Genomic DNA, 24,526 nt, shown 5'->3' with positions numbered 1-24,526 from the left:
ACACTTCCATGTGATCATAGACATAGACATCTCCTTAAAATCTTGGCAAACCCTAGAAAGTATTACAGCCATTGAGTTACACTTCCATGTGGTCAAGACATAGACATCTCTTGTTTCCATTTAAAATTGCAGTAAACACCAGCATGTTTATAAATGCTTAGGCATGTTTTTAAAATGTCAACTAGGAAATTAGTGTGGTGTGGTGGCACTTAATTTTAATCCCAGCACAGGGAGGCAGAGACTGGGTAATTCTTGGCATCTCCAGAGTACCTAAGATAGGTGACACATTCAACAATAATGTGGTGTAAGAGAACAGCAGAAATTTACTGAATTAGGTTAGCAAGGGACCTCTTATTTGTGCAAATAAAAACTGCATTGTTCTAGGTTTATCTCTAAGCTCAGAACAGTTCCATCAAAAGTTAATGAGAACTTTCTGTAGAGCTTCAAATTCTGAAGTTAATGGACTAGTGAGATGAAGAACAGTTGTGGGAATCGTGTGAGGGAATGTAGGGGTCATTGTCAGGGTTGAGAATGAGCAAGACAAGAGATATAAATAGGGTGTCCAGTGAGTTATCATGGAGAGGGGTACCATTTGACTCAGGAGTGCCGCATCTGTTCTCGTCTGCCTTTATGTTGGCTTGTTTGGAGTGCAGCTTGACTATGAGCCCTACAGGTTCTGTTGAGCTGGGAATATCAGAGAGACGTAGATTCTCTGGAGTAGATCCTACAGAGAGTCAGACTACAGCACATCAGAGACAACAGTACTGACTTGTAGCGAGTGGATCTGGGGCATGTGGACACTATATCTATTCACCGACACTGTAGATAGAAGTGATAAATACAGTAGAAAAACCAAGGTGTCTTTGCTATTCTGCTATAGAAAGGATCCCAAATCTTGTCTGTAATTAGAAAAGAATAAATTTATTGAAGTATATCCTGTAGGTTTAGCAATAGCCTCAGTGTAGCTGGAAGTGGTCAGGCAACATAGCAGTGATGGCTTCTGGGACTGGGCTGTTCTTGGGTGATGAGAGGTAGGTTTGCTTATGTATTTTATAGCTCTTTAGAATCTCTCTCTCTCTCTCTCTCTCTCTCTCTCTCTCTCTCTCTCTCTGTATTACTACTTTTTGAAGACATCTGACATGTCTTGCATGCATAGTAATCTGCAAGATGCAGTTAATTCATTTGAGTCATCTGAGTGAGTCCATTTGGGATAGAGTATCTTAGTAGGGAGTGTTAGCAGAAACTCTGGTATCTTGTTGTCTGCTTGGAAATTCCCTGGCCAGGGCCATCCAGACAGCTTGTTTCTGCCTTGGGGGCAGACAGTGAGGTCCCTTCCATGTATATCTGCAGTGTTTTTTAACATTTGCTTTGTATCCATCTGCTTTCTGCTATAAGATCTAATTGGTTTTTGTTTTTCTTTGGCTTGATCAGATGGATGGAGATTCAGAGGAGGAACAGGAGTCTCCCGACACAGGGGAGGATGAAGATGGTGGAGACGAGTCTGACCTGGTAACCTCACATTTTTCTTAGGTTTACATAATTCAGATCTGCAGCTGAGAGCACTGGTGGCACCTCTCCTGTATGCTGAGGGTCACAGGGTCTGGCCTGAAGGAAGAGTGGTGAAGGAGGTCGTGTAGAGTTGCAGCACAGGGGCAGGTAGAGCATCTGTGCTTACGTCCTTGTGAGATCATTAGCAGGCCAGGCTCTGAGGGAAGGAAAGGGGTAGGATACAGTTTGGTTTTTCATACCAGCAGTGTGTTGGGCTGCATTGCTGCTGAGAGAGGAACTGTTGGATTTGAGCTGTCTTTATCTGGCATGTAGAACCTGAGATTTGTAGGAGCTGGGTATCTTGGAAATAGGGAAATCGTTGGAATGGAGTCTTGGGAGTAGCCCTTGTGTGAATATTGAGTGGAGAAGACAAGAAGCTTGTTAGCTTGAGGAAGAAGTACTATGTGTGGGATAAAGTATTGATTGGATCAAGAACTGAAGAGGGTGCCAGTCTCCCCAGCTGTCAGGCTTCTTCGGTAAAGGAGAGGGGGACATACTCAGAGTCTTTGGGTTTAGTGAGGAAACATCTCCTGGGGTTCTGTAGCATGATCCAGACGGGAAAACTTGGGTCAAGGTTTTCACAAGTATTTCTGTGTGAAAACATAGGATAAAGTGAGGGGTTGGGGGTTCCTTGTAAGGAGGAACCCGGACAACAGAAACGTGTGTCCTCATCAATATTTTGCTGGGGTGACTGACATAGACCCACACACCCAACCCAGGACTTGGATGATTGCACATACTCGTCCAAGTATATTGAGATGGCTTGACATGCTCTGCCATGTGACTCAGTGTGTCAGCATAGAGTTCCCAGTGTCTGTATATGTCCTTGGGAAGTTGGGTTGAGAGACCCATGTGCTTTCTTCATGTGACCTCTTTCCAGCATCTCTTAGCACTAGAACTGGTGCTGTGGGACAGTTTGATTTGTGGTAGATGCCCTTTCTACACTTGCAACATAGATGAGATATACCATCTCTTCTGTTGCTATAAATTAATTATCCCTCTTTCTTGTTCTGCATGTAGTATGCACCTGTGTGATTCAAGGTCACATTGAACATTGTTCCTTCCTGAGTGAGATAAGTGGATATGTGGAGTGAAAAGTAACTTACATACTGAGCTTATTTATTTACTTAGTCCTGAGGAGAAATTTCCAATTTATTTTTTCCATTGTGCCAAACTCAAATTAAAGTAATGCAGTCTAAATTAAATTAGTTTCCTTGTCTTGTTGCCTCTAAAAGGACTGGGTTACTGGGTTACTGGCCTTACAGAGATGCTTAGGGACAGCATAGGCATCTTAGAATGTAGCCCAGAAACATGTGCAAAGGTGAAGTGGATCTTTTAGAGGAAGAATCAAGTATTTTATTTTAGAGACAAAAAACTTAGTTCTTTTTGCTCTTAGGAGCTCTCCCTGCTTTGCCTCTGACATGCTTGCCCTTTGGTCCTCCAGAGTTCTGAATCCAGTATCAAGAAGAAATTTCTCAAGAGGAGAGGGAAGACTGACAGCCCCTGGATCAAACCTGCTCGGAAAAGGAGGCGGAGAAGTAGAAAGAAGCCAAGCAGCATGCTTGGTGAGCACAGTGGAGCTGGGGTATATCGGCAGGAAGCTGGCTGGGGCTGGTTTGTGTGAAGCACTTCACTTGAAAAGAGGGTCTCCTATAAAATGCTGAAAATGACTTTTTTAGAGACACGTAAGTGATCCTCCGGTAGTTTGCTTTGTGACCAAACCTAGGTGATTCTGGCTTTATTACCGAGCAGGAAGCTAGCTTGGATAGTTTGTCCCCTGCACAGGAGTAGTGTCTTTTTTCCTGGGTAGGTATGTTCTATACCATGTGGAAGTAGGAAGTCTGTGGTTCCTGGCTGCCTCTCATCCCCAGGCCTTAGTAATGGTTTGTTAAGGTGAGTTCAGGAGGATTGGAGAGACAGAGTTAATGCCAAGTTCATGGTATAGCTCTGTTGAGTTGTTCCTGGCACACAGTGGAATGCTTACAAATCATAGTATGGAACTCTCTCAGCATTGTATCAGGATCACTCTGTACAAGTCCCTGCCCTGCTGCCTTGGAGAACCCTCCCTCATCCCCTGGAACCACCTTCCCGTTCCCAGGCAGCCCTTGATGCTCTGTGCGCCTGATAGGCTAGTAGTTACAGATTTTTGTGTGAGCGGAATCGCTCAGTATGAACACCTTTTGTTCTGCTCTGGCTCCTTTGAGGTAATCATTTGAGCACCTTCCTGTTGTATATGTCCACAGAAATTTGTTTTGTTCCCTTCTGAGAAGTGTACCGACTGCGTGGGATGCTGCTGCTTGTCAGTCATTTCTTGAGGGTGGACCCTGGTCTCCGCTAGGTTACTGCACAGGTGTTTCCCATCTCTGGCTTACCTAGCTCAGTCGTAGACAGTGTGCTCAGGTCTTTGGGAAACTACTAAACTCTTCTGAACTATGCGTCTCATTGGGCATCCCCTACACAGTACCTGGGCTGTGGATTCCTTCTATCCTTGCCAGTGCTTGTTGGGGTCTGTGTTTAAAGCTTCAGTGCTTCCAGTGGGTGTGCAGTGGTCCTCAGCAGCTTCACTGTGTTCTTTCCAGACTGATGGTAAGATGGAAGGAGCATCACACCTCGTGTGTGTTTTCTTTTCTGAAGTGTGCATTTGTGTCTTTCATCCCCTTCTCACTGAGTTGCAAGTGCTCTTTAAATGTTCTAGGTAGAATTTTAGTGAATGTTTTGTACCTAATCTGTGGATTGCGTCTCCATCGTCCTAATAGTATATTTAGACAAGAACAGCTGCTAAAATTTTTTAGTGAAGTCAAATTTATGAATTGTTCTCTTTTATGGTTCTTGCTTTTTTGCTCTAAGAAATCTTTGAGTAGACCAGGTGAGCAGTGTGAAGTCCACATTTTCTTCTCATGCTTTCAACATTTACACAGGTCCTTAGTGCACAGAGTCAGCATTTGCATGTGTGAGGAGACATGTGTTGGCTCCTTCTGTAGGGATGCAGTCCATCAGGGGATCAAAAAAAGCTCACTACTTTTTTTTTAAAAGATTTATTTAGTTTTATTTATGCGTATGAGTGTTTGCCTGTATATGTATATGCACACCATCTATCAGGAATTAGGGTAACAGATGAGTGAGCTGCTCTGTGAGGTAGCAGGTATTATTAACCACTGAGCTGTCTCTTCAGCCCCCAAATCAAATTCTGATTTTATTTACTTCTTTGGAATTTTTGTCATCAGTGGTGTGTAGGTGGTGCTTCTGAGTCTTCTAATCTGCTTCATTTCCTTGTTTGCTTATTATCTTCATGCTGCACAGACAGCTCTGCCCAGTTGTTTGTTTAGCTTCTTCTGACAGAAAAGAAGGTTTGTGGGCTAGATCCTAGAGACAGCCATGTGACACTGGAAGGACTATGTGGTCTTGTGGGGTTTGTCTGTACAGGGCTTGTGTGCCTTCCTTAGTACCTCACATGCCTGTTCGTTTATACTGCCATTTGTTCTCATCATTGGCTGCTCTTTGAGAGCAGAAAACCCATGAGGTTTTACTGTTGGCTTTGACAGATGTCTAGTACTAAAGGATACTTTGAAGGTAGAGATTGCATACTTAGATATTTATGGAAATAAGGAATTTTATTGTTTTATGTAAAATGTTTAAAATTTTAAGTCTATTTTTGTTTTTGAAATTTCTTGTCTAAGATCTTGGTACAGAATACAGTTTGAATTAAAATATATTGGTACCATACCTCTGTATTAATGATTCATTTATTTCTGGTCATTTACATAATATTACATACTGATATTTAGATTCAATGTTAGTATGTAACATAAACACACTTTTTAGGGTTCCACATGAAATTTCTTTATAATTGGAAATGGCATATTTCATATAGGTGTCTTGGGCCTTCTCTCGTCTCCAAGGATGAGAGGCTGCGTCAGTCTTGGTACCTACGCCATGATCTACAGAATTAGTTTTGGAATTAGGCTTGTTTGGCTCTATCCATCTTGACATGTTTAGATTTTATTGTGCTTTAGTGAGTAGTATGTGTAGTTCTATGGTTAGGCTGTTTCATCATCTTAGTGTTTCATCATCTTCAAACTTGCAAATTAAATTTTTCTGTTATATTTTAAGCTTTAAAACAATTTATAGAAATTTATCACTTTTTTTGAGATATGGTCTCACTATGCATCTATTCTTTGGAGAGCGAGTTGCCATCGCCTTCTCAAGTGTTGGGATTAAAGACATGTACTGCCAGGCTGGGCTCATTTATCACGTTTGTTTATTTTCTTGATTATTTTACCAGTTTTTATTTAGCACATCTGGATGTAAGTTGTATTAATTGGAGCTGAAGAGATGGCTGAGCACTGGATGCTCTTTTAAAGGACCAGAGTTTGTTTCTCAGTACCTGTATGTTGTCTCACAGCTGTCCATAACTTCAGTCCTAGGGGATCTGCTTCCCGCTTCTGACCTCAGACGTACAGATGTATGTGTGGGACGTATACATACATAAAGGCCAAACACTGAGAAGCATAAAATCATTAAATAAATCTCAAATTTTTTTAACTTGAAAAAAAAAGAATTTAATTTGTGGATGGTTGTTTTTTGGGTGGAGGTAGGGGAAATCTTACTCTGTAGCCCAGGGTAGCTTAGAATGCATTGCTAACCTCATGCTGGCCTTGTTCTTCTAAGTGCTATTAGAAACACAAGGCACAATACTGGTTTCTCTGATTTTTCTGGCTAGCCTCTTTCTTGTGAAACTGGGTATATACATGGGGAATTAATGTATGATAATAGAAACCAAAGTGGCCTAGGTAGTGTTATTTAAATTCATCAGAGTTCATTAGAATTAAAATTCTTTTTCTGAGAACTGGCCTCATTAGAATGTTTGTTGTTGTGTTTTATTTTAGGGGTTTTAAAGCAGAAGTATTTTTATTGTGTGGGTGTTTATTATATGTAGGTTAGAGGACAGCTTATAGGAGTAGATCTCTTTATAGTGTGGGTTCTATGGATTGAACTCAGGTTGTTGGATTTGGCTAAAAGCACTGTTACTTATAGAGCCATCTCTCCAGTCTTCCTGGAACCTTGTGAATATTGCTATTGGGCAGTTTTTCATGATAATGTGCATTCTGTGTATAGGTTCCGAGGCTTGTAAGTCATCTCCAGGAAGCATGGAGCAGGCAGCTCTGGGAGACAGCGCTGGCTATATGGAAGTTTCCCTGGATTCCCTGGATCTCCGTGTCAGAGGAATTCTGTCTTCCCAGACAGAAAATGAAGGTTGGTGTTGGAGTGTGACTACACCATCTTGCTTGCTTACTGGCCTAGCTCTCCGTGTTAGCCTGATGCCCCCTGGTGGATAATAATGGACAGTTTGACAAAGCACTCATTTTTTTAAAGGTGACTGAATAGATATGATGCAGATCATTAACTGCTCAGGTGGGAGACAAGAAGTGTGAGAGCCCTCTAAGAATGAAGCAGCGGAAGCCTTTTGCAATATTTGGGGTGCTAGTAATTGTGATTCACAGTGTGTTCCCAGTAGCAGACACACGTTGTATGTGCCACCCTTCTGGATGTAATGGGTTTACATTTTGTGCAGTGTGCCTGTAAGTGATCTCTGATTTTAGCTCTGGTTGGTTGTAGCTTGTCTTCTAGCTTCTCTTGAGCTGACCTTGTTCTTCTGTGTTTGCAGTGGAGTGCAGCCTCCAGTTGCCAGGTGCAGTAGTATCTGCCATTGTGCCTGGATCATTGTGGCTTGCTGTCCTTTTTTTTCCCTGCCTGCTCCGCTTCTTTTAAATCACTTAAAAACCTTTTAGCCATGAAAACTAACCAATTAATGATATCTAAAAATCTTTATGAAACAGAATGTTAAGGGGAAATTTAAGACTCCACAGCTTTTCACACTCTGTTCAGATTTCTAAATCATGGTTGTGTTTACAGTAGGGGTTTAATGATAAAGGACAGACACCACCCAGCTTTTAAGATTTTAAACACTTAGGAAACTGTGATTTGCTTTATTTAGTAAACCACATCTTTGCCTCTCACATGAATTTTGGGTTTGTTCAAAAAGTGATTTTTTTTTTTTTTTTGTTTCTGCTTTTTCTTTTATTCTCACAAGTAGAACACCAACCTTTTCAAATCTCATAAAGCCCCGTTGTAGGTAATTTGTACCTCCTAAGTTAAATAGAACTATGTTTTAAGTATTATAAACTTCTAGATTTGGATGATTAGAAATTTAATTGTAATCAGGGAATAATTTTTGTCAAATGCACCCTATTACTGTTTAGCAGAATCCTGCCTGTTGTAGGTGCATTAAGAAGAGATTGTGATGAGATTTGGGAAGCCCTTTTATGTAGAAATGTGCTGTTCCATCTCGGGTACAAGTGAAGGTCAAAGATAATACAAGAGTGGAAACATCTACAATGGGCGGATCCAGGTTCCTGAGACAGGCAGGCAGGCAGGCAGGTGGGGGTGAGGTGGGGTTGTAAAATTGTTCCCTTGGGTTCTATGGCATTTTATAGATTGACCTACCTATGATTGATCAACACTGACTCATCAATCAGTGATTCGTTTGTGTATAGCAGACATGCTTTTGACTTAGAGAATCAACATCTTGATGAAAAGCAGCTTTGCCTACTTGCTTTCATTTTTAAAGTATGGAACTGGGATACCTGAAGGTAGGTAGTGGGAGAGCAGGTATCTTGGGAATTTTCTGAGGCTGGTCAGTGCATTCAGATGGTCAATCCAGTTTTTGTTCAAGAGGGTCTAGGCTTGAGCTGAGGACCTAAGTGAATATTTGTGTTGAGGTTATAAATCATTGTTTGCTTTGTCTTTTCCCGCGATCTTTGCTTGTGAAGGTAATAGGCTAAGGACTTGAGTCTGGGTAAAGACAGTAGGTATGGACACTGGCAGTGTGGGTGATCAGGGAATCCCAAGCTCAGATGAGAATTAGTGTGTGTTTACTCCTTTCAAGGTAATGAGGGGTAGGAGAATGGAGGCAATAAATGAGGTGAACTAAAGTCTCATCCAATAGCCAACATTATTCAGAGCATCAGACAGTTTATACTCTGAGGGTTGAGAGGTGTCACATGAGTAAGTGTATAATCACAAGGGTAAGCCACACATGGCAGACAGGCCACTTGTAGCAGGTGAGCCACTCTCTCTGTAAAGACATATAAACAAATAACAATATTCATATGTAATGAATAATCTAAAGTAAACTCACTCCTCTCTCAACCTAAGTGGTGTATGAAGCACATTCTAAAAACAGTTCTGTGTTTTCTTGAGGCATGTCTGACAGTGTGCACACGTGGAGGTTGTGGCAGTTTCTTCTTTGGATGTCTCAGTCTCCTTCAACTGTAGAGACTGAGGCACACCCATGTCTATCTATGCAGATGTCTATGTTCTGACAGTGCTGCCCAGGAGTGTGCACTCTTCCTGTGTCCACTCAGCCTCCTCAGACACACGTGGTTGGTGTGGCGGTAGGATGTTTACTTGAGCACTTCTTTTTGTATTTGAATTTGTGTGTGTGTGTGTGTTTCTGTTTATATCAGGTTACTGAGCAGGAACTTCTCACAAGCCCATGTCATACTTTCGGTGATTCTAGTTTGAGTTTTACTTTAGATTTTCTGATCTTTTGCTGTGTGTGGGAAGTCAGGCAGCTAGATTTGTTTGGAATCAGTTCCCCCTTTCCATAGAAGTTTGTTGTCTTTGAGACAGAGTTTTATTTAGCCTAGCATGGCCTTGACTTCCCTGTGTTGTCAGATTGGCCTGGGATTTCTGATGTTTCTGCCTCTTATCTCCTGAGTGCTGAGATTATAGGCATGTACAATGACACCCATTGTCTTTAGTGCTGAGGCTCCAACACAGGACTTGTGCATGCTAGATAAACGTGCTGCCAACTGAGCTAACTTTCAGTTCTGCCCATCATTTTTTAGCCATTTGTGGGCACTAGATTGGCTAAGACCCATAACACATTATCGAGAGGCCAGAGGTAAACAGTGAATGGCTTCCTGGGGTAAAGGTGGATCGTAGGTTCAGCATGGCATTGCTAAAGACCAACTGAGGCATTGTGTGAAGGTAGTTCAAACCAGAAGCAGTTCAGGGTTCAGTGTGTGGGGGTGGGGTGGGACCATGGAAGGCTTGTGCTGAGCAAACTGGAAGTTGGGCAGAAAAATAGTTTGGTTACAGTTATTTGTCTGTTCTGTTGATGAGCCCCTTGGTAAATCACAAAGCTAGTTCTGGGTGGTTTGAAATTAACCCATCTCATTTTTCTATAATCCAGACATTCAGAAGAAATAGCTCAAATTAGTTTTTATCAAATGAGCTAGCTAGCTTGAGGTGCTCAGGGTTCTTTTGGTATGGTCTCAATGAGAGTTTCTGTAATATTCTTTAATTAAATTAATTACTTAATACTTGAGACAGGGTCCAGATATGCAAATGGATGCATTGGAACTTGATAAGTAGTTCAGGGTAGCCTAGAACTTAAAAAAGATTGTCCTGTGTCTGTCTCAAAATTAAAGGCCTGCACATCTTATAGGGTGAGAGTCCTAGTCTGTTTTTTAGGTGCGAATATTAGTTAATTATTTTTAGAGCTGCAGTACTGTTTCAAACACAATTCATCTTTTTTTTTTAAGGTTTATTTATTGTTATATGTAAGTACACTATAACTGTCTTCAGACACACCAGAAGAGGGCATCAGATTTCATTACAGATGGTTGTGAGCCACCCATGTGGTTGCTGGGAATTGAACTCAGGACCTTCGGAAGAGCAGTCAGTGCTCTTAACCACTGAGCCATCTCTCCAGCCCCACAATTCATCTTTTGTTCTTAAGATGGCCCTCGGACGTTTTTTGATGTATTTATTTTTTTTTTTTTTTTTTTTTTTATTTATTTTTTTTTTTTTTACTGTAGCTGTCTTCAGACACTCCAGAAGAGGGCATCAGATTTTGTTATGGATGGTTGTGAGCCACCATGTGGTTGCTGGGATTTGAACTAAGGACCTTTGGAAGAGCAGTCGGGTGCTCTTACCTGCTGAGCCATCTCACCAGCCCCACAATTCATCTTTTATCTCTGCTGTTTAACAAGAAAGAGGACATGGTCTGACTCAGTGTCTTTTGGAAGTAGCAGTCCTGGAAGCTACTAGTCAGATCTCTGAATCCTTTTTGCATGTTCTTTCTCTGAGGGGGTGAGTTTAGCTTTACAGTGTATAGGGTTTCCTTTAATCTTAAGGCTTTTGTTTTTCACTGTGGTATTAGGCACTATGTTATTGTGAACATTTTTGGTTGTCTGTCATCTATCATGTGTGTAGGCATGTGGGCCATGACATGCATGTGTGGAGGTTAAAAGACAACTTTTAGCTCTTCTTTTCTTTTACCGTATAGGTCCTGGGGATTGAACTTGGGTGCTTAGACTTGACCACAAGCACCCTTACTTGCCAAGACATCTCACTGGTCCCACTTTCCTTTGTTTTCCTTCTTTAGCCTATTATATGGATTCTTTGGCTAGTGAATAATGTTCTGGGTAACGATTAAACCATTATAAAGCCTTATACATGGAGGTTTTTTTTGTTTGTTTTTTTTTTAAATGGGTATAATTTAGAGCCAAATGAGGGAAATAATGTTCCAACATGTAGTGATTTGATTTAGGAATTGCTGATGAACTTGTAGCCTGTCCTATGACATGGACATGTAGATATAAATAAGTGAGGAGTTTTGGAAGATTTGGTAGCTGATATGTTTGTGGGTGAGATACAGTCTGTTGCCTCACTTCCCATGTAGGATGTTACAAGAGTATGGGACACTTGCCACTGAGCAGTGCTGATGTGTAATGTCAGTGTGTATAAGATCGCTGTAAAGACTGTAATTGATTGTTCTCTGGACAACCCTTTGTAGGTCAGGGTTGCTTGAGCTGATGTGTCTGTATGACTTAGGGCTGGCCAATGGTCCGGATGTGCTGGAGACGGACGGCCTCCAGGAAGTGCCTCTCTGCAGCTGCCGAATGGAAACCCCCAAGAGCCGCGAGATCAGCACCCTGGCCAACAACCAGTGCATGGCCACTGAGAGCGTGGATCACGAAGTAAGCATGTTCATTTTTCCTTAAAATGGCAACGAGAACTGTCATGCTTCAGAATCACAGCGTTTCCTGCTGAACCTTAGTCAGTAGTGCCAGATAACTGGGAGCCTACACAATATTGCATTAACAAACAAACAAACAAACAAACAAACCAAGGAAGATGGGGCTGGAGACATGCTGCTCTTACAGAGGACCCAAGTTCAGTTCCCGGCATCCACATCAAGTGGCTCACAACCTCCTGTGGCCCCAGCCTTGAAGGATCCACTTGCCCTTTGTTTCTCTGGGCATACCATTCTTATATATTACACTCTTTGTCATACACACAAATAAAAATAAAATCCTTTAAAAAAGGAACATGGTGTACAAACTGTGGTTGCATGAAAGTAGCATGTTTCAAGATGTGTTCTGTTTCCTGAGAAGTGAATAAATGGAGAGAGTTGTCACAGTGTGTCCCTGCCTGGGACAGGCTCTGCTTAGGATACCCTACTGCCTTTGAGCTATGGTTGCTCCTCTTCTCTTGCTGTGTCTGACATACACTGGGAGGATTGATGGTCCCTTCACCCTTATTCCTTCTGGATTGGAAGAAGGCAAGCAGGCAGCAGAGGCAATGCTTTTTCAAACAATTTCTGTTTTCTCTGTTTTAGCAAGATCTCCCCCCCCCCGGCCCCCCGCCCCCCCAGGGTTTCTCTGTGTAGCCCTGGCTGTCCTGGAACTCACTTTGTAGACCAGGCTGGATTCAAATTCAGAGATCCACCTGCCTCTGCCTCCCAAGTGCTGGGATCAAAGTCATGTGCTACCACTGCCGGCTAAGAATTTTTTCCTTCAGCTTATCATGCTACTTGGCTGCTAGTGACAAAGCAGGAACAGGGTGAGCGGCTCAGTAGGCAGCAAGCTTGTTGCTATTATAGTGAGAGAGGTACTGGTTGCTGAGGCATGACCTTTGGAGTACTCTGTTTGCTCTCTGAGGGAAGACCTGGGCCAGGACCTGGTGCTTTGGTTCTGTCTACTCCCTTTTGAGTCCTATGACTGTCACTCCAGTAAGGTTTCTGGACCATTTGATGGTTGGACTCTTTTTCACTAAATAAATCATTGGGTTGTAAACTGCTCAGTTTCAAGGTGAACAAGATGAGACAGTAGCAGCAGCAGCAGCAGCAGCACATGTTTGCAGCTGCAGGGTGTGGCCATGGGACTCTGTAGTTGGCCCTGCAGTTTCCTTGTGCTTCACAGGTAAAGGCAGAGAGGCTGGGTCACCTGTCCAGTCCAGGAAAAGGTAGGAATAGAGATGGATCCAGAGGTTAATCCTGAGCTGCCCACTTGGGCAGTTGATGGGACAGCCTAGTGTGTCTCTTATTGGTGCTAGGTCAGCTGGCTGTGGGCTGCTGCTAGACTTGCCCAGCTGTTATTCCCAGTACCTGTTAATATAGCCAACTTTTGCTTCAGTGGAATTGGTGTTATGTTGCTTTTCTCAAAGCTTTAGTTTCTGCTATGCTCTGGTCCAGGAACCACATTTTGAAAATCGCTAGTCTCTCGACATGGGTGTTAGGGAAGATTTAGTGAAATTTTGTCTCAATTTCAGTTTATTTTCTCTAAATTTAATGTCTATATATCTATGTCTCAGGCTAACTGTCTTTTAACCTTTTTTTTCTTTTCTCATTGGACTAAACAGAATTCACTTGTTGTTTCCAGTGTTTATGGCATCTTTGTATTCAAAGATTTTTAATTAATTAATTAATTAATTAATTAATTACTTTTATGTATACAGGTATTTTGCCTGTGTACCACCACCTGTGTGCTCTGGTGCTCATAGATGCCAGAAACTGGTGTCAGGTCCCTGTGATTGAAATTAAGGATAGTTGTGAATGTGGGTGCTGAGAATTGAGTCAGTCCTCTGGGTAAGCAGCCATCTTTCCAGCCCCTTTATCAGAAGATCTTGAGTATTTTCTCTTTCACTTCTCTAGTTCTTCATGTCACTGATTTACAGGGAAATGGATCCCAGATGCTAAATTTAGCTGATGGCGTTCTAAGTCATTCCCCATAGTGTTTGTTACTTGAAAACTAAGTCTGAAGACATGGGTAGATTTAAGGCTTAAGACTTATGTAATTCTGGGCATGGTTGCACATGCCTTTAATTCTAGCACTTGGGAGGCTGAGGCAGGGAGGCAGGTGACTCTCTGAATTCAAGGCCAGAATGGTCTACAAAGCAAGTCCAGGCAGCCAGGGCTACACAGAGAAACCCTGTCTCACATGCCCTCCCCACCCCCAAATATCAGTAGCAACAGCAACTACAACAAATACCAACCTACATGATTTAACCTTGGCCAGGAGGGCATACAAGGCTAGAGTGGTTTCCATGGCAATTTCTGTCCTTCCTTATCTGGGTTTTGCTTGTAGGTTTTAAGTCCTGATTGATGACTTACTGTGCTCATTACTTTATTTCAAGCTTAATTTTGTTTGATTGGTTTCTTCTGTCATCAGTGGTTGGAATTCTTTGGGACAAGTGAGTACTCCCTTATCTGCTAGAGTGGTGTGGTGTTTCTGAAATGTGCTTCATGTTGGAAAGGCAAAGTGCATAGCTATGGCTTCTTCTCTTAGAATAGGGTTTTGTGCTTTGACTTCTGTACTATAATTTGGGTATGATATCCTGCTCATTTTTCTCCTTCCCCATTTCTACAATACTTTTGGAAGCTCATGTTTTTTCTGTGTATGATATTTATTATACATTTTTTTAAATGAAATTAAATCTGGATTCCATAACTACAGCATTTCAGGCAACCTCTGGTAGAACTGTCAAGTCCAAGAAGCAGCTGCTTCCAAGACTGCTTGGATTTGGAAATTCTCATCGTCTGGTTCCTTCACCTGAGTTGTAGTTCAGCAGATCTCTTTGAATTTCTTGACAGAATTGCAAAGGCCAGATCAGCCCAATTTCTTTGTAAGACTGTGGTGAAGGCTGTGTCTAGACCGATCTCAAGGTTATTACTTAGTTTTATTCGTCTCAGAGGCAAGGCTGTACTGATGTGAGACTCTTGCCTAGTGTCTAGCAGTCTTTAAGACACTAACTTGGGTTTTCCTCAGACTCTGAAGTTAACTAGCACTCCTTTTACAATGTGCTTATGAACTGTTATATTTCTGTCCTTGGTAAGCTTAATTCTTTGCATTGTTATTAAAGCTCAGATAGCCTTACCCTGGCTTTATGGGAAAAGACACTAGTGGTTTGGTAAATTCTCTTTCTTAAGCTTCCATATCGTGTGCATTTGGAAGAGCAGCACCATTGACTTGAGGTCTGGTTATTAATGTCGGCGTTGTAGAGTTGTGCAAAGGTAAAGGAGCCATGTAGAGTGCAAGCACACAACTTAACACTAAAGTAACAGGGCTGAAAGTTTAATAGTGGAGTCAAGTCAGGAGGAAAAATGAACTGTAAAGAGGTAAGAATGAAAACTCAGTTCAGATTGACTTCATCAACCTGGATCAGATTTGGGGACTCTGAGGCCAGGTGGTTGGTTCATTGCCAGCATGTTTAGTACACAAGGACACATGATAGCATTGACACTCAACTCAGGGTACATGTCATTTCTTCCAAGAAGATGAGTTCTAGAGATACCTGTATTAGCTTAAGGAAGGATCTACCCTGGTCTCAGTCATATAGATAGCATAGAGATCATTTTGGGCTGTTAGTCACCTCTGGTCTTGGTTGTGAGAACTGGGTGGAGCCCCTGTCGATACCGCTAATTAATGAAAGGGTCATTTGGACTATTAGGTTTCTCCAGTCCTGGTTATGGGAACTTGGGGAAGCCCCGGGTTCTACAGGTAATATGAAGATTGTTTAGCCTCTGGTCCCGGTTGTAGGATCTTGATATGGCCTGGCCCAAAAGATAACATAAATTACCAGACTGTTTATTTATCACTGCTAATTCCCACCCTTCTGGAAAAACAAGTTATATGTCCTTCCCTTTGAAAGATCAGTCCTAGGTGCTTAATATTCCTGGTTTCCCTGGAGATGTGAGTGGGGTACAAGGATCTTTGTGCTCCCAAGTTCAAGATACTACACCAACTATTTAAGAAAACACCCCATGGACAGTCTCTTAGAGCCAGCATGTGGTTTGGCTGGATCTACTTTTCTGAGGCCAGACTTAGAAAGGTATAACTTTTAGCTGCTAGTCTGCTATGTGTCTGACACCCCCCCCCCCAATCCCAGCTTAAATGGCATAGTTTTGTTTCCCTTTTTATTCCGGGTTAGACAGCTTGTGAGATTTACAGCTTACTTACCCAGTTTGTTTGTTTGTTTTTCTTTTTCTCTTTTAAATTAATAAAAATTGTCCTTAAGCTTAAAAAAAAAAGTACAAATAAAAAGAAAACACCACATTACCAAACTGGAAATAGCATCCACAATGATCAGACCCTGACTGCGGAAGTAGAGATGACGCTATACCACCGTTCACTAATGATCTACTATATTAAAGCGTTCTGTAGCAATAGAAAACAATGTCACTCATTAAATCCTTTTCTGAAAGTTTTTGGTATCATAATATGCTTTTTTTATTGGTGTGGTAGGTTTATTGCTATATTAAGATAAGTTGAGGGCCATTGCAATGGCTCAGTGGATGAAGGTACTTGTTACCCAGGCCCAAAGATTTGAGTTCAATACCCAGAAGCCATGTAAAAACTGGAAAGAGAAAACCAACCTCTAAGGCACACTACAATACCTCCACCCATCTTCTGTCTTGTCTCAGCTTTCCCCCATCCCCTTTCTTCTTCCCTCTCCCCTCTCATCCTCTTCAACCTCTGTGTTTCATGGAATTATTACCATTCCTGTTAGGTATGTGAATTTTCTTAAGGTCATGCTAAATATGATACCTTGAGCTTTTAGTGAATAAAACACTGTAATTTCACCTATAAATAATCTTGTGGAAAAGTTAAAGTGGACTGCTCAGGTGAGAATGTTAGGAACTTTAAAAGTAGACAAGGGCTTAGAAGGAGTTTAATTGTTCTCCAGTCTCCATTCTTTTTATATGCATCGGTGTTTTGCCTGCATGTATGTCTGTGTCATAGTGTCAAATCTTGGAGTTACAGACAATTGTGAGCTGCCGTGTAGGTGCTGAGAATTGAACCTGGGTCCTGGAAGAACAGTCAGTGCTCTTAACTGCTGAGCCATCTCTGCAGCCCCAGACTCCATTCTTAAAGCTTTCCTTAATAGAATGCTTAATTAAAAAAAAATAAATAAAAATAGGCCTTCTGAATAAGACTTATTTTGTAGCAGCAGGCATGCAAGAGGATGAGGTTGTGTCTCTGCTTTACCTTTCTTTCTTCTTGCTAACCTGATTTTCCTTGTGGAGTATGCTACAGTTTTTAGTTTCTTCTGATTCTATACTTCATCCTGTCTCCAGGTAGATGTATTTGAATCATCTGTTTGCTGTTGTTATTGCTTGCTTGCTTGCTTGCTTAATTACTTTTGACCTTTTGAGGAAACAGGCCACTCATCTCTTTGGTTTGCCACTCCCTGCTCTTTTCCCTTTAAAATGGAGGCTGCCTCATCACTGACGTAGTTGTACTCTCTGTGTTCATGAACTCCCGTGTTTTCTTCCCTTTCTCTTTTTTTTTTTTTTTTTTTTTTTTGAGACAGGGTTTCTCTGTGTAGCTCTGGCTGTCCTGGCACTCACTTTGTAGACCAGGCTGGCCTCGAACTCAGAAATCCGCCTGCCTCTGCCTCCCGAGTGCTGGGATTAAAGGCGTGTGCCACCACGCCCGGCTCTTCCCTTTCTCAACCTTAAGAAAGTTTCATTGCTATTCCCTTGAAGTACTTTCTGGGATTACCTACCTTGTACTGTGCCATTTGATCAACATTCCCCTAGACCTGAACTCTGTCTGTGTCTGTTCCCATTGCAACCACTGGACAAAATCATTTTATGATCATACAGATAGTTCAAGCTCTTTATAAAACTGTTCATATACTAAATATGTGCATGAAATTTTGGATTCAAAATTCATGAATTGTTTTAGCATCTTTTTTTTATAGACCTGTGTCTGTACTCTCACATTTTCTTTTATAAATTACTCATCCCTTCTTCCCCAATCTATAAAGAACTTGTGTCTATAGGTCTTAACCAAGATTCCTAGAGAATCACTTGGTGCTAGGGGTGGTATCAGGTGGCTGTTTCAAGATATGCATGCCCTGGCTTTCCCTATTTTTATAGGGAGTTTTATGTCTTAGATTTGGGGAAATATCCAGGCTGCCTTGAAAAGGTCTCTGATTCTTGCAGTCTGGATGGTCATCAGCAAAGCACTTGTTGATGGGTCTGTTCCTGTTTCTTGTTTCTACTGCTTACGTTGTCCTTGCTGTGTTCTTTGGGGTAGTCCTTGGCACACTTAGTCACATTTTCAGATGGAGTCTTAGGAGCAGATATATTTGGAAGCTTTTGATTTGTCTTTCAGATTGCTAGTTGTTTAGAACTCAGGTCTAGGTCCTTTCTGTAGCTCCCATGGCTCCTGGCCTATATATACAGTTCAGTTGAATATATTGCACTAACAGAGCAGAGAAGTAGTGGGGGCTATGTTGTATTTCTTTATCAGTATATCTGAACAGTTATTGTTTGCTGGGGAGCATTGATAGTTTTTTCTGAATTACCACTCATCTTTTCCTCCTTTTGGGCTATTCTCTGTCTTCCTACTGACTGTCAGAAAAGCACTCTTTGGTCTTCATAGCAAACAGTCACTTCTTTTCTGGTACATAGAAGGACCTCACAGCAGCGTCTGTGACAATTGTCTATGAATCTTGGTTTTCTGTGCTTGTGTCCCTTGGGCATATCTGAGAGACATTGCTGTGTTTCTTACATCTCAGCTTTGATTGCATGTGTAGGAGACTTCAGATGGATCACTTGGGACTCAATTGAACTGTAACATACTAGCCACTTGTGATAGCCTTCACCTTCTTACCTAGAGCATTTCATTGTCTAGCTCTCTTTTTCCTCCTGATGTTTTCCTTGGTATATGCCCAGACTGAGCCCTTGATTCTCTGATCACCTAGCCTCTGAATTCAGTTACCTGCTGTCATCATCCCTGGGCTGTGCAATAGACAGTGACTTCCCTTTTTTGGTGGTTGGGGCTTTCTGTTGTGTGACAGGCACTTTATACTGCTTGTGAATCTAGGCTTGTTTCTGAAGGCTCATGGCTCCTTTAGTCACCTCATATCTGCTGAGAACTTCCCATATGTCTGGTGCTTTCCATTGCCCAGTGAGTGGAAAAGCTGTTCCCTTGCAGCTCTGTCACTGATGCCTGGTCTTGTCTGCTTGCAGTTGGGCCGGTGTACAAACAGCGTGGTCAAGTATGAGCTGATGCGCCCATCCAACAAAGCACCGCTCTTGGTGTTGTGTGAAGATCATCGGGGTCGCATGGTGAAACACCAGTGCTGTCCTGGCTGCGGCTACTTCTGCACGGCGGTAAGAGCCCAGCCCGCCTGCCGGGCTTCAAGAGTCTTCTGCAGAGACTCATTTCAGCACCGTACCCCATATAGGGTCTATTCTATAAGCTCTTCACCACAGTTCTTGAGCTTTCTTACTGTAGACAAATGACCTTGTGCCCTCAGTTTCCCTTGTTTTGTTGTGTGGATCTCTGTCTTGAGTATAGAGGAGGGCATGCCTCCTCCCTCTGTTAAACCCTCTGTGCTCTATTAGTTATCACTGACATCTTATCTTTGATGACTCTGTTCATGAGATACAGGTGCATCCACCAGGACCATAGGACAGGCTCTTTTCTTATGATGCTTCTGTCATTGCCTTCATGGACCGGTACCTTCAGATGTCCTGCTGCCCTCTGTGACCTAGGTCACAAGCACCTGCTCTGAGGGCTTATCTTTGAGTTCTGTACCTGGTTTTCTTCCTAGACTTCTCTTTTTGTGCTTCTGCTGAGAAAAAGAGAACTCGTCTGAATTCCATTGTTTCTGGCTTTGCAAGAACAGCTGTTCTAATTGGTACTCTAATTGCTAGTTATTAAAATGGTCACCTTTGGACTCTGATTCGATCTATCATTATATCATGTGGGCCTTCTAGACTATGTCTTGTACAGCTCTTGCTTGTTTAGAGTGTTCAGACTGAGGCCTCAGCTAGCTGGGTTACTGGGGATTGAAGATGGGTAGTGGTAACTGTGAGATAATCTTTGGTGGCCTCTGCTTACATTGTGAGCTCTTTGTAAACTCAGTGTTTTGCTTCCCTCCTGTTGGTCACCAGGCTGTAAATGGGCTTCTACTTGCCTGAACCTCAAAGGTTCAGTAGAGTTTCCTGTAATTCTCTGAATGCTATTCTGAGTTTTTAAAAATGATTTTCATTTTTCCAGGGTAACTTCATGGAATGTCAGCCTGAGAGCAGCATCTCGCATCGTTTCCATAAGGACTGTGCCTCTCGAGTCAACAATGCCAGCTACTGTCCCCATTGTGGGGAAGAAGCTTCCAAGGCCAAAGAGGTGACCATAGCAAAAGCAGACACAACTTCTACAGTGACCCTAGCCCCTGGACAGGAGAAGAGCCTGGCTGCTGAAGGCAGGGCTGACACGACCACGGGCAGGTACTAAACAAAGTAGCAGTGGCCAAGCTTTCCACATAACATCCCTAAAGAGACAACCAGTTTCTGTTGCCTTTGCCAAAAGTCTCAGTGAACTTTGCCATTTATCACGGTTTCTGATCTCCAGTGGCGAACACCTTTAATCCCAGCACCCGGGAGGCAGAGGCAGGCGGATTTCTGAGTTCGAGGTCAGCCTGGTCTACAGTGTGAGTTCCAGGACAGCCAGAGCTACACAGAGAAACCCTGTCTCGAAAACCAAAAAAAAAAAAAAAAAAAAAAAAAAAAAAAAAAAAAAAAAAAGCATGTACATACAGCTGAACAATGGGTTAGGAAGGTCTTAGTACTTTCCTATTGATTGTTAAATCCAGTATTCTGAGGCAGTAGATTCGCTAGATAGAGCCTGAAGCTTCTTTATTAAAATAAGGCTTGAGTAAGCGGATGGTACTCCTGGTCATGTTGTGCTGACTTCTGAGTGTCCCGTGCCACCGGGGAAGGGGTTCTGCAGTTCAGGCAGCTCTCTTGCGACTTGCAGGTCTGAATAGACTGGTTGTTGAGTCTACTCAGAGGCAGCCTGTGTGGTCTGGTTGGAGTAGGTCTTATTTTATATATTCATTGGTTTCTGTGAGAAAGAGAGGTTTTCCAAATAATGAAACTCAACATCTTAATATTTTCCTTCCATGAAGCATTGCTGGAGCCCCAGAGGATGAAAGATCGCAGAGCACAGCCCCCCAGGCACCAGAGTGCTTCGACCCTGCAGGGCCGGCTGGGCTCGTGAGGCCGACGTCTGGCCTTTCCCAGGGCCCAGGAAAGGAAACCTTGGAAAGTGCTCTGATCGCTCTAGACTCTGAAAAGTAAGAGCCAGGCTGGTGGTTTTTGTCATTGTTGTTTTGTGTTTGTGTTTGTGTTTCAGAGACAGCTTAGAGTCATGGTCTTCCCCAGGCATTCTTAGTAGTTTCCAGCTTTCTGAATAACACTGTTCATCAAAAGGATGAACATGTGAGGTGTCAGCCTCATATGTCTTCCCATTGTCTGGGATACATTGTTGCACATTATTCTGTTTTATGCCGAGAGCAAGAAGTGAAGTTATTGTTGTCCTGAGCATGACCTTTACTGAGTGAGCTGTTGAAGGCCGCTAGAGCACACTCTATTTATTCCACGAGCTCCTACCTGCTGCCTAGTCTCTGCCTAGTGTAGTCTAGTCCCTACACTGCAGTCTTTCTTGCTTCACAGGTCCACCTGTGTCCTCTGTTCTTGAGGACAGCATTGCACTCCTTAAGGAGGTTTATCCAGGTGACCTCTAAATTTACTTTGTTCTGGAGGAAAAGTAGGTCACTCATTAACAAACAGACAAGTCCCTCTGTTACTCTTCCTTATTCTGAATAGTCTCTCAGTATTTCTGTCCTGGCCCATCTGGTGATACCCATAGTCCCTATCTATTGACCAGGCTCCAGACTTTTCCTGACCCTCCACCTCTAACCCCTATTTATGAGTTGATGTAAATTTCATAGCATACATTGGCTGAAGCCCCTTCCTTGTTGCTATAGGGTATTTAGTATCACCCATGGTAGTTGTCATCGTTTGAGCTGTAGAGGTCACCCTGGAAGTTAGTGTGCCATCTTGCATGTCAGTGATGACTAGTGCATGATGACTTCTTGGGATCCCCTGAACCTCTGGTGCAGCAGCTTGTCTGTACCCGAGGTAGGCTCTGAGTCATGTCACCAATAGTGTTTTAGTGTTTATCATTTTAATGACATCTGAGGACAGTTGCTTGGGGCAGTGCCTCAGGGATTGAAACATGCTAGCAAATGCTGTCAACATCAGCTGTACCTATTGCCCTGTTGTTTTGACAATAAGAGTCTGGTGCTGATTGCCGTCCTTTGCTTTTTACAGACCCAAGAAACTTCGCTTCCACCCAAAGCAGCTGTACTTCTCTGCCAGGCAGGGCGAGCTGCAGAAGGTGCTTCTCATGCTGGGTGAGTTGCTCCACCCGAGGCCTTGTTAGTTACACCCTTTCTCATGAGCCCCGTCTCACTGTCTGAAAGAAAGTGTTCCCTGGTGTTTAGTCTGCCTCTTGACACTAGAAATGTTCTCTGTGCATCTCTAGTTTTTAAAAAGGAATTAGTTAGGTGATGATTAGGTGAAGCAGAAGTGCACGTAGGAAAAGCAGCATGACCCAGTCCTGTTGTTGCAGTGAAGAGCCCAGTGCTTGTGTTGAGAGGACCAGTGCTGCTGCATGCAGTGACCCGGGAGAGGGCTGCTGTGTGCACCTCTGCAGCTGTTGGGCATGGCTTAGCTCTCTGATGCCTGAGCCTGTGCTGGCCCAGTTATAGCTTGCTACCTGAGCTCAGAATTCTAGGCTTGATCTCTAATGTCCATCTTTGTTAGGTTGAGAGCAAGAGTAAAGAGCTCATTGACTGACGGCAAGTCATGAAAGAAGCTAAAGCTTGCTTGAGGGGAATGGGGAAGATGGGAAAGTTCACTTAATTTACAAAAAAATTAGTTTTTACCCTTCATGGACTTCATGCAGTGTTAAATTGCTTCATTACTTTTTTGCATGGTACTTTGGGTAAAAATGTACAATAGAAAAAATGTACAATATTTGGGAAGCTGAGGTAGGGGATTTCAATGTTAAGGGACAGTCTGCATTACATAGTGAGGTTTGTGTCCCCCCAAATAAAAATGAAACAAAAAGTAAGTGTCTGAGTTTCAGGGTCACACTTGTCCTCCTGAGACCTGTCTGTCTTAGAGCTGTTGGCCCTTAGCACTGTTTGCATGAGCTTGCAAGAGGCATGGGGAGGTACTGACATGTGGGGCTGGCATAGGTTCTCTTGGTCCTAAAGTACAAGTGGGTCTGACTCCTGCCTGCAGACAGGCCATTGTGGTAAAGTGTCTACATCATGGCTCCAGAGCTTGTTTTTTATCTTGAAGATGTCCATGTCATAAGCATCTTTGTGGAAGGACATTATGGTTGCGTATGATATAATTGGTAAAACTGTGTTTGTTTACAGTTGATGGAATTGATCCCAACTTCAAAATGGAGCACCAAAATAAGCGTTCCCCATTACATGCTGCTGCGGAGGCTGGCCACGTGGACATCTGCCACATGCTGGTTCAGGTTTGGAAGGATAGCTTTGAATAGATCTTAATTGCAGTGGTACCTCAAGGCCATCATAAGAAGATGCCTCCCAGCCCCATGGTTGTTGAGTGCTTCTACCGTTTATCCCGACATTTGCCTCTGTTAGAGTAGCTGTGTCTCAACTTACTTGGTAGTTTTAGTTTAGTCTTGGCTTCAATATTTAAAGTCTGCTGTAGAAGATGGAGGCTTAGTGGAGCCCAGATCCTTCCCTCTTCTACTCCTAGTGACTAATTCTCTAGCCTTCATTGTTTAAGCTACAAATATAATTTGCTCTAACTTTACGAGACGACTGAGTCTGTTCTACATTGTGGAAGAAGAAAACACAAATTGTTCTGATATTCACATGTCTTGTGTTGTATGCATACATCTCCCCTAATTAAAAAAAATGTAAAATATTAAAAAAAAACCCTATGATCATGGGAATACTTTGTATTTTAAACTTTTGGACTCACTGTATCTGTATATATTTATGTGATACAGAGCATTTATTATTAGTTATTTTGAAATATTCAGTTGACTGTGTCAGCCCAGTCACCATGCATTTAGAATGTAGGAAGTTCTTTTTCCCGTCCGGTCACACTCTGGTAACCATAGGCCACCTTCTCTAATCCCCCCGCACCTTTTCTAGTGGTTGGCACATACAAGTGAGAATGTGCAGGGTTTTATTATGTTGCTGTAAATGCAGGGCCACAGACGTGCTCATGGCAACTGTTACGTGTGTCTGTCTACCACTGTGGTTTTGCTCATTTGTTAGTAGACACCAGGTTTGGTTCAGTGTCATAGCTTCTGTGATTAGGACTGTGATAGACTTATCTGTGCAGAGATCTCTCAGATACACATTTCCTTTCTTTTCGATATACACACACCCAGAAGTACACTTTCTGTACTCCTGGATCACTTGGTTGCTCAGCTCCATCCATGTCTTCCATGGTGCCAGTCTCCAGGTTGTAAGTGGTCTCCTTTCTCCACATCTGTGTAGCATCTGTTACATATTTTTCTTTTGAGTTTGTGTTTCCTTGACAATTAGAGGTGTTGAGGACTTTTCACATTCTGGTGGTTCTGGTTCTATTTTCTTTTGAGAAATGTCAGATCATTAGTCTATTTTAAAATTTGGGTTATTTGTTATTGAGGTGTGTGAGTTCTAGAAATCAATTCCTTATTGAATGAATATTTTTCATTTGCTTCCTTCTGTTCTGTAGGCCACCTATTAACTCTGCCCATTGTTTCCTATACTGTGCAGAAGTTGGTGG

The 24,526-nt window shown here is 42.5% G+C and overlaps 1 protein-coding gene across 9 annotated transcripts in view; it reads left to right on the top strand.

Moving 5' to 3' along the window:
* Positions 1-24,526, top strand: part of Ehmt1 (euchromatic histone lysine methyltransferase 1) — a 134,247-nt gene that overhangs the window by 65,676 nt on the left and 44,045 nt on the right. For 7 of the 9 annotated variants that reach the window (XM_021185975.2, XM_021185967.2, XM_029469690.1 and 4 more), the window contains exons 7-15: positions 1,432-1,509; positions 2,993-3,113; positions 6,664-6,801; positions 11,452-11,597; positions 18,881-19,024; positions 19,917-20,143; positions 20,824-20,991; positions 22,031-22,113; positions 23,149-23,255. In XM_021185975.2, the coding sequence (XP_021041634.1) occupies positions 1,432-1,509; positions 2,993-3,113; positions 6,664-6,801; positions 11,452-11,597; positions 18,881-19,024; positions 19,917-20,143; positions 20,824-20,991; positions 22,031-22,113; positions 23,149-23,255 (1,212 nt within the window). The remainder of the gene's footprint in view (positions 1-1,431; positions 1,510-2,992; positions 3,114-6,663; positions 6,802-11,451; positions 11,598-18,880; positions 19,025-19,916; positions 20,144-20,823; positions 20,992-22,030; positions 22,114-23,148; positions 23,256-24,526) is intronic. The other 2 variants (XM_029469706.1, XM_029469711.1) reach the window with 1 other exon arrangement.

Source organism: Mus caroli, chromosome 2 (assembly GCF_900094665.2).
Source record: "Mus caroli chromosome 2, CAROLI_EIJ_v1.1, whole genome shotgun sequence".
NCBI lineage: Eukaryota > Metazoa > Chordata > Mammalia > Rodentia > Muridae > Mus > Mus caroli.
The sequence above is the reverse complement of the archived record's forward strand: the minus strand, read 5'-3'. Positions and strand labels throughout refer to the sequence as shown.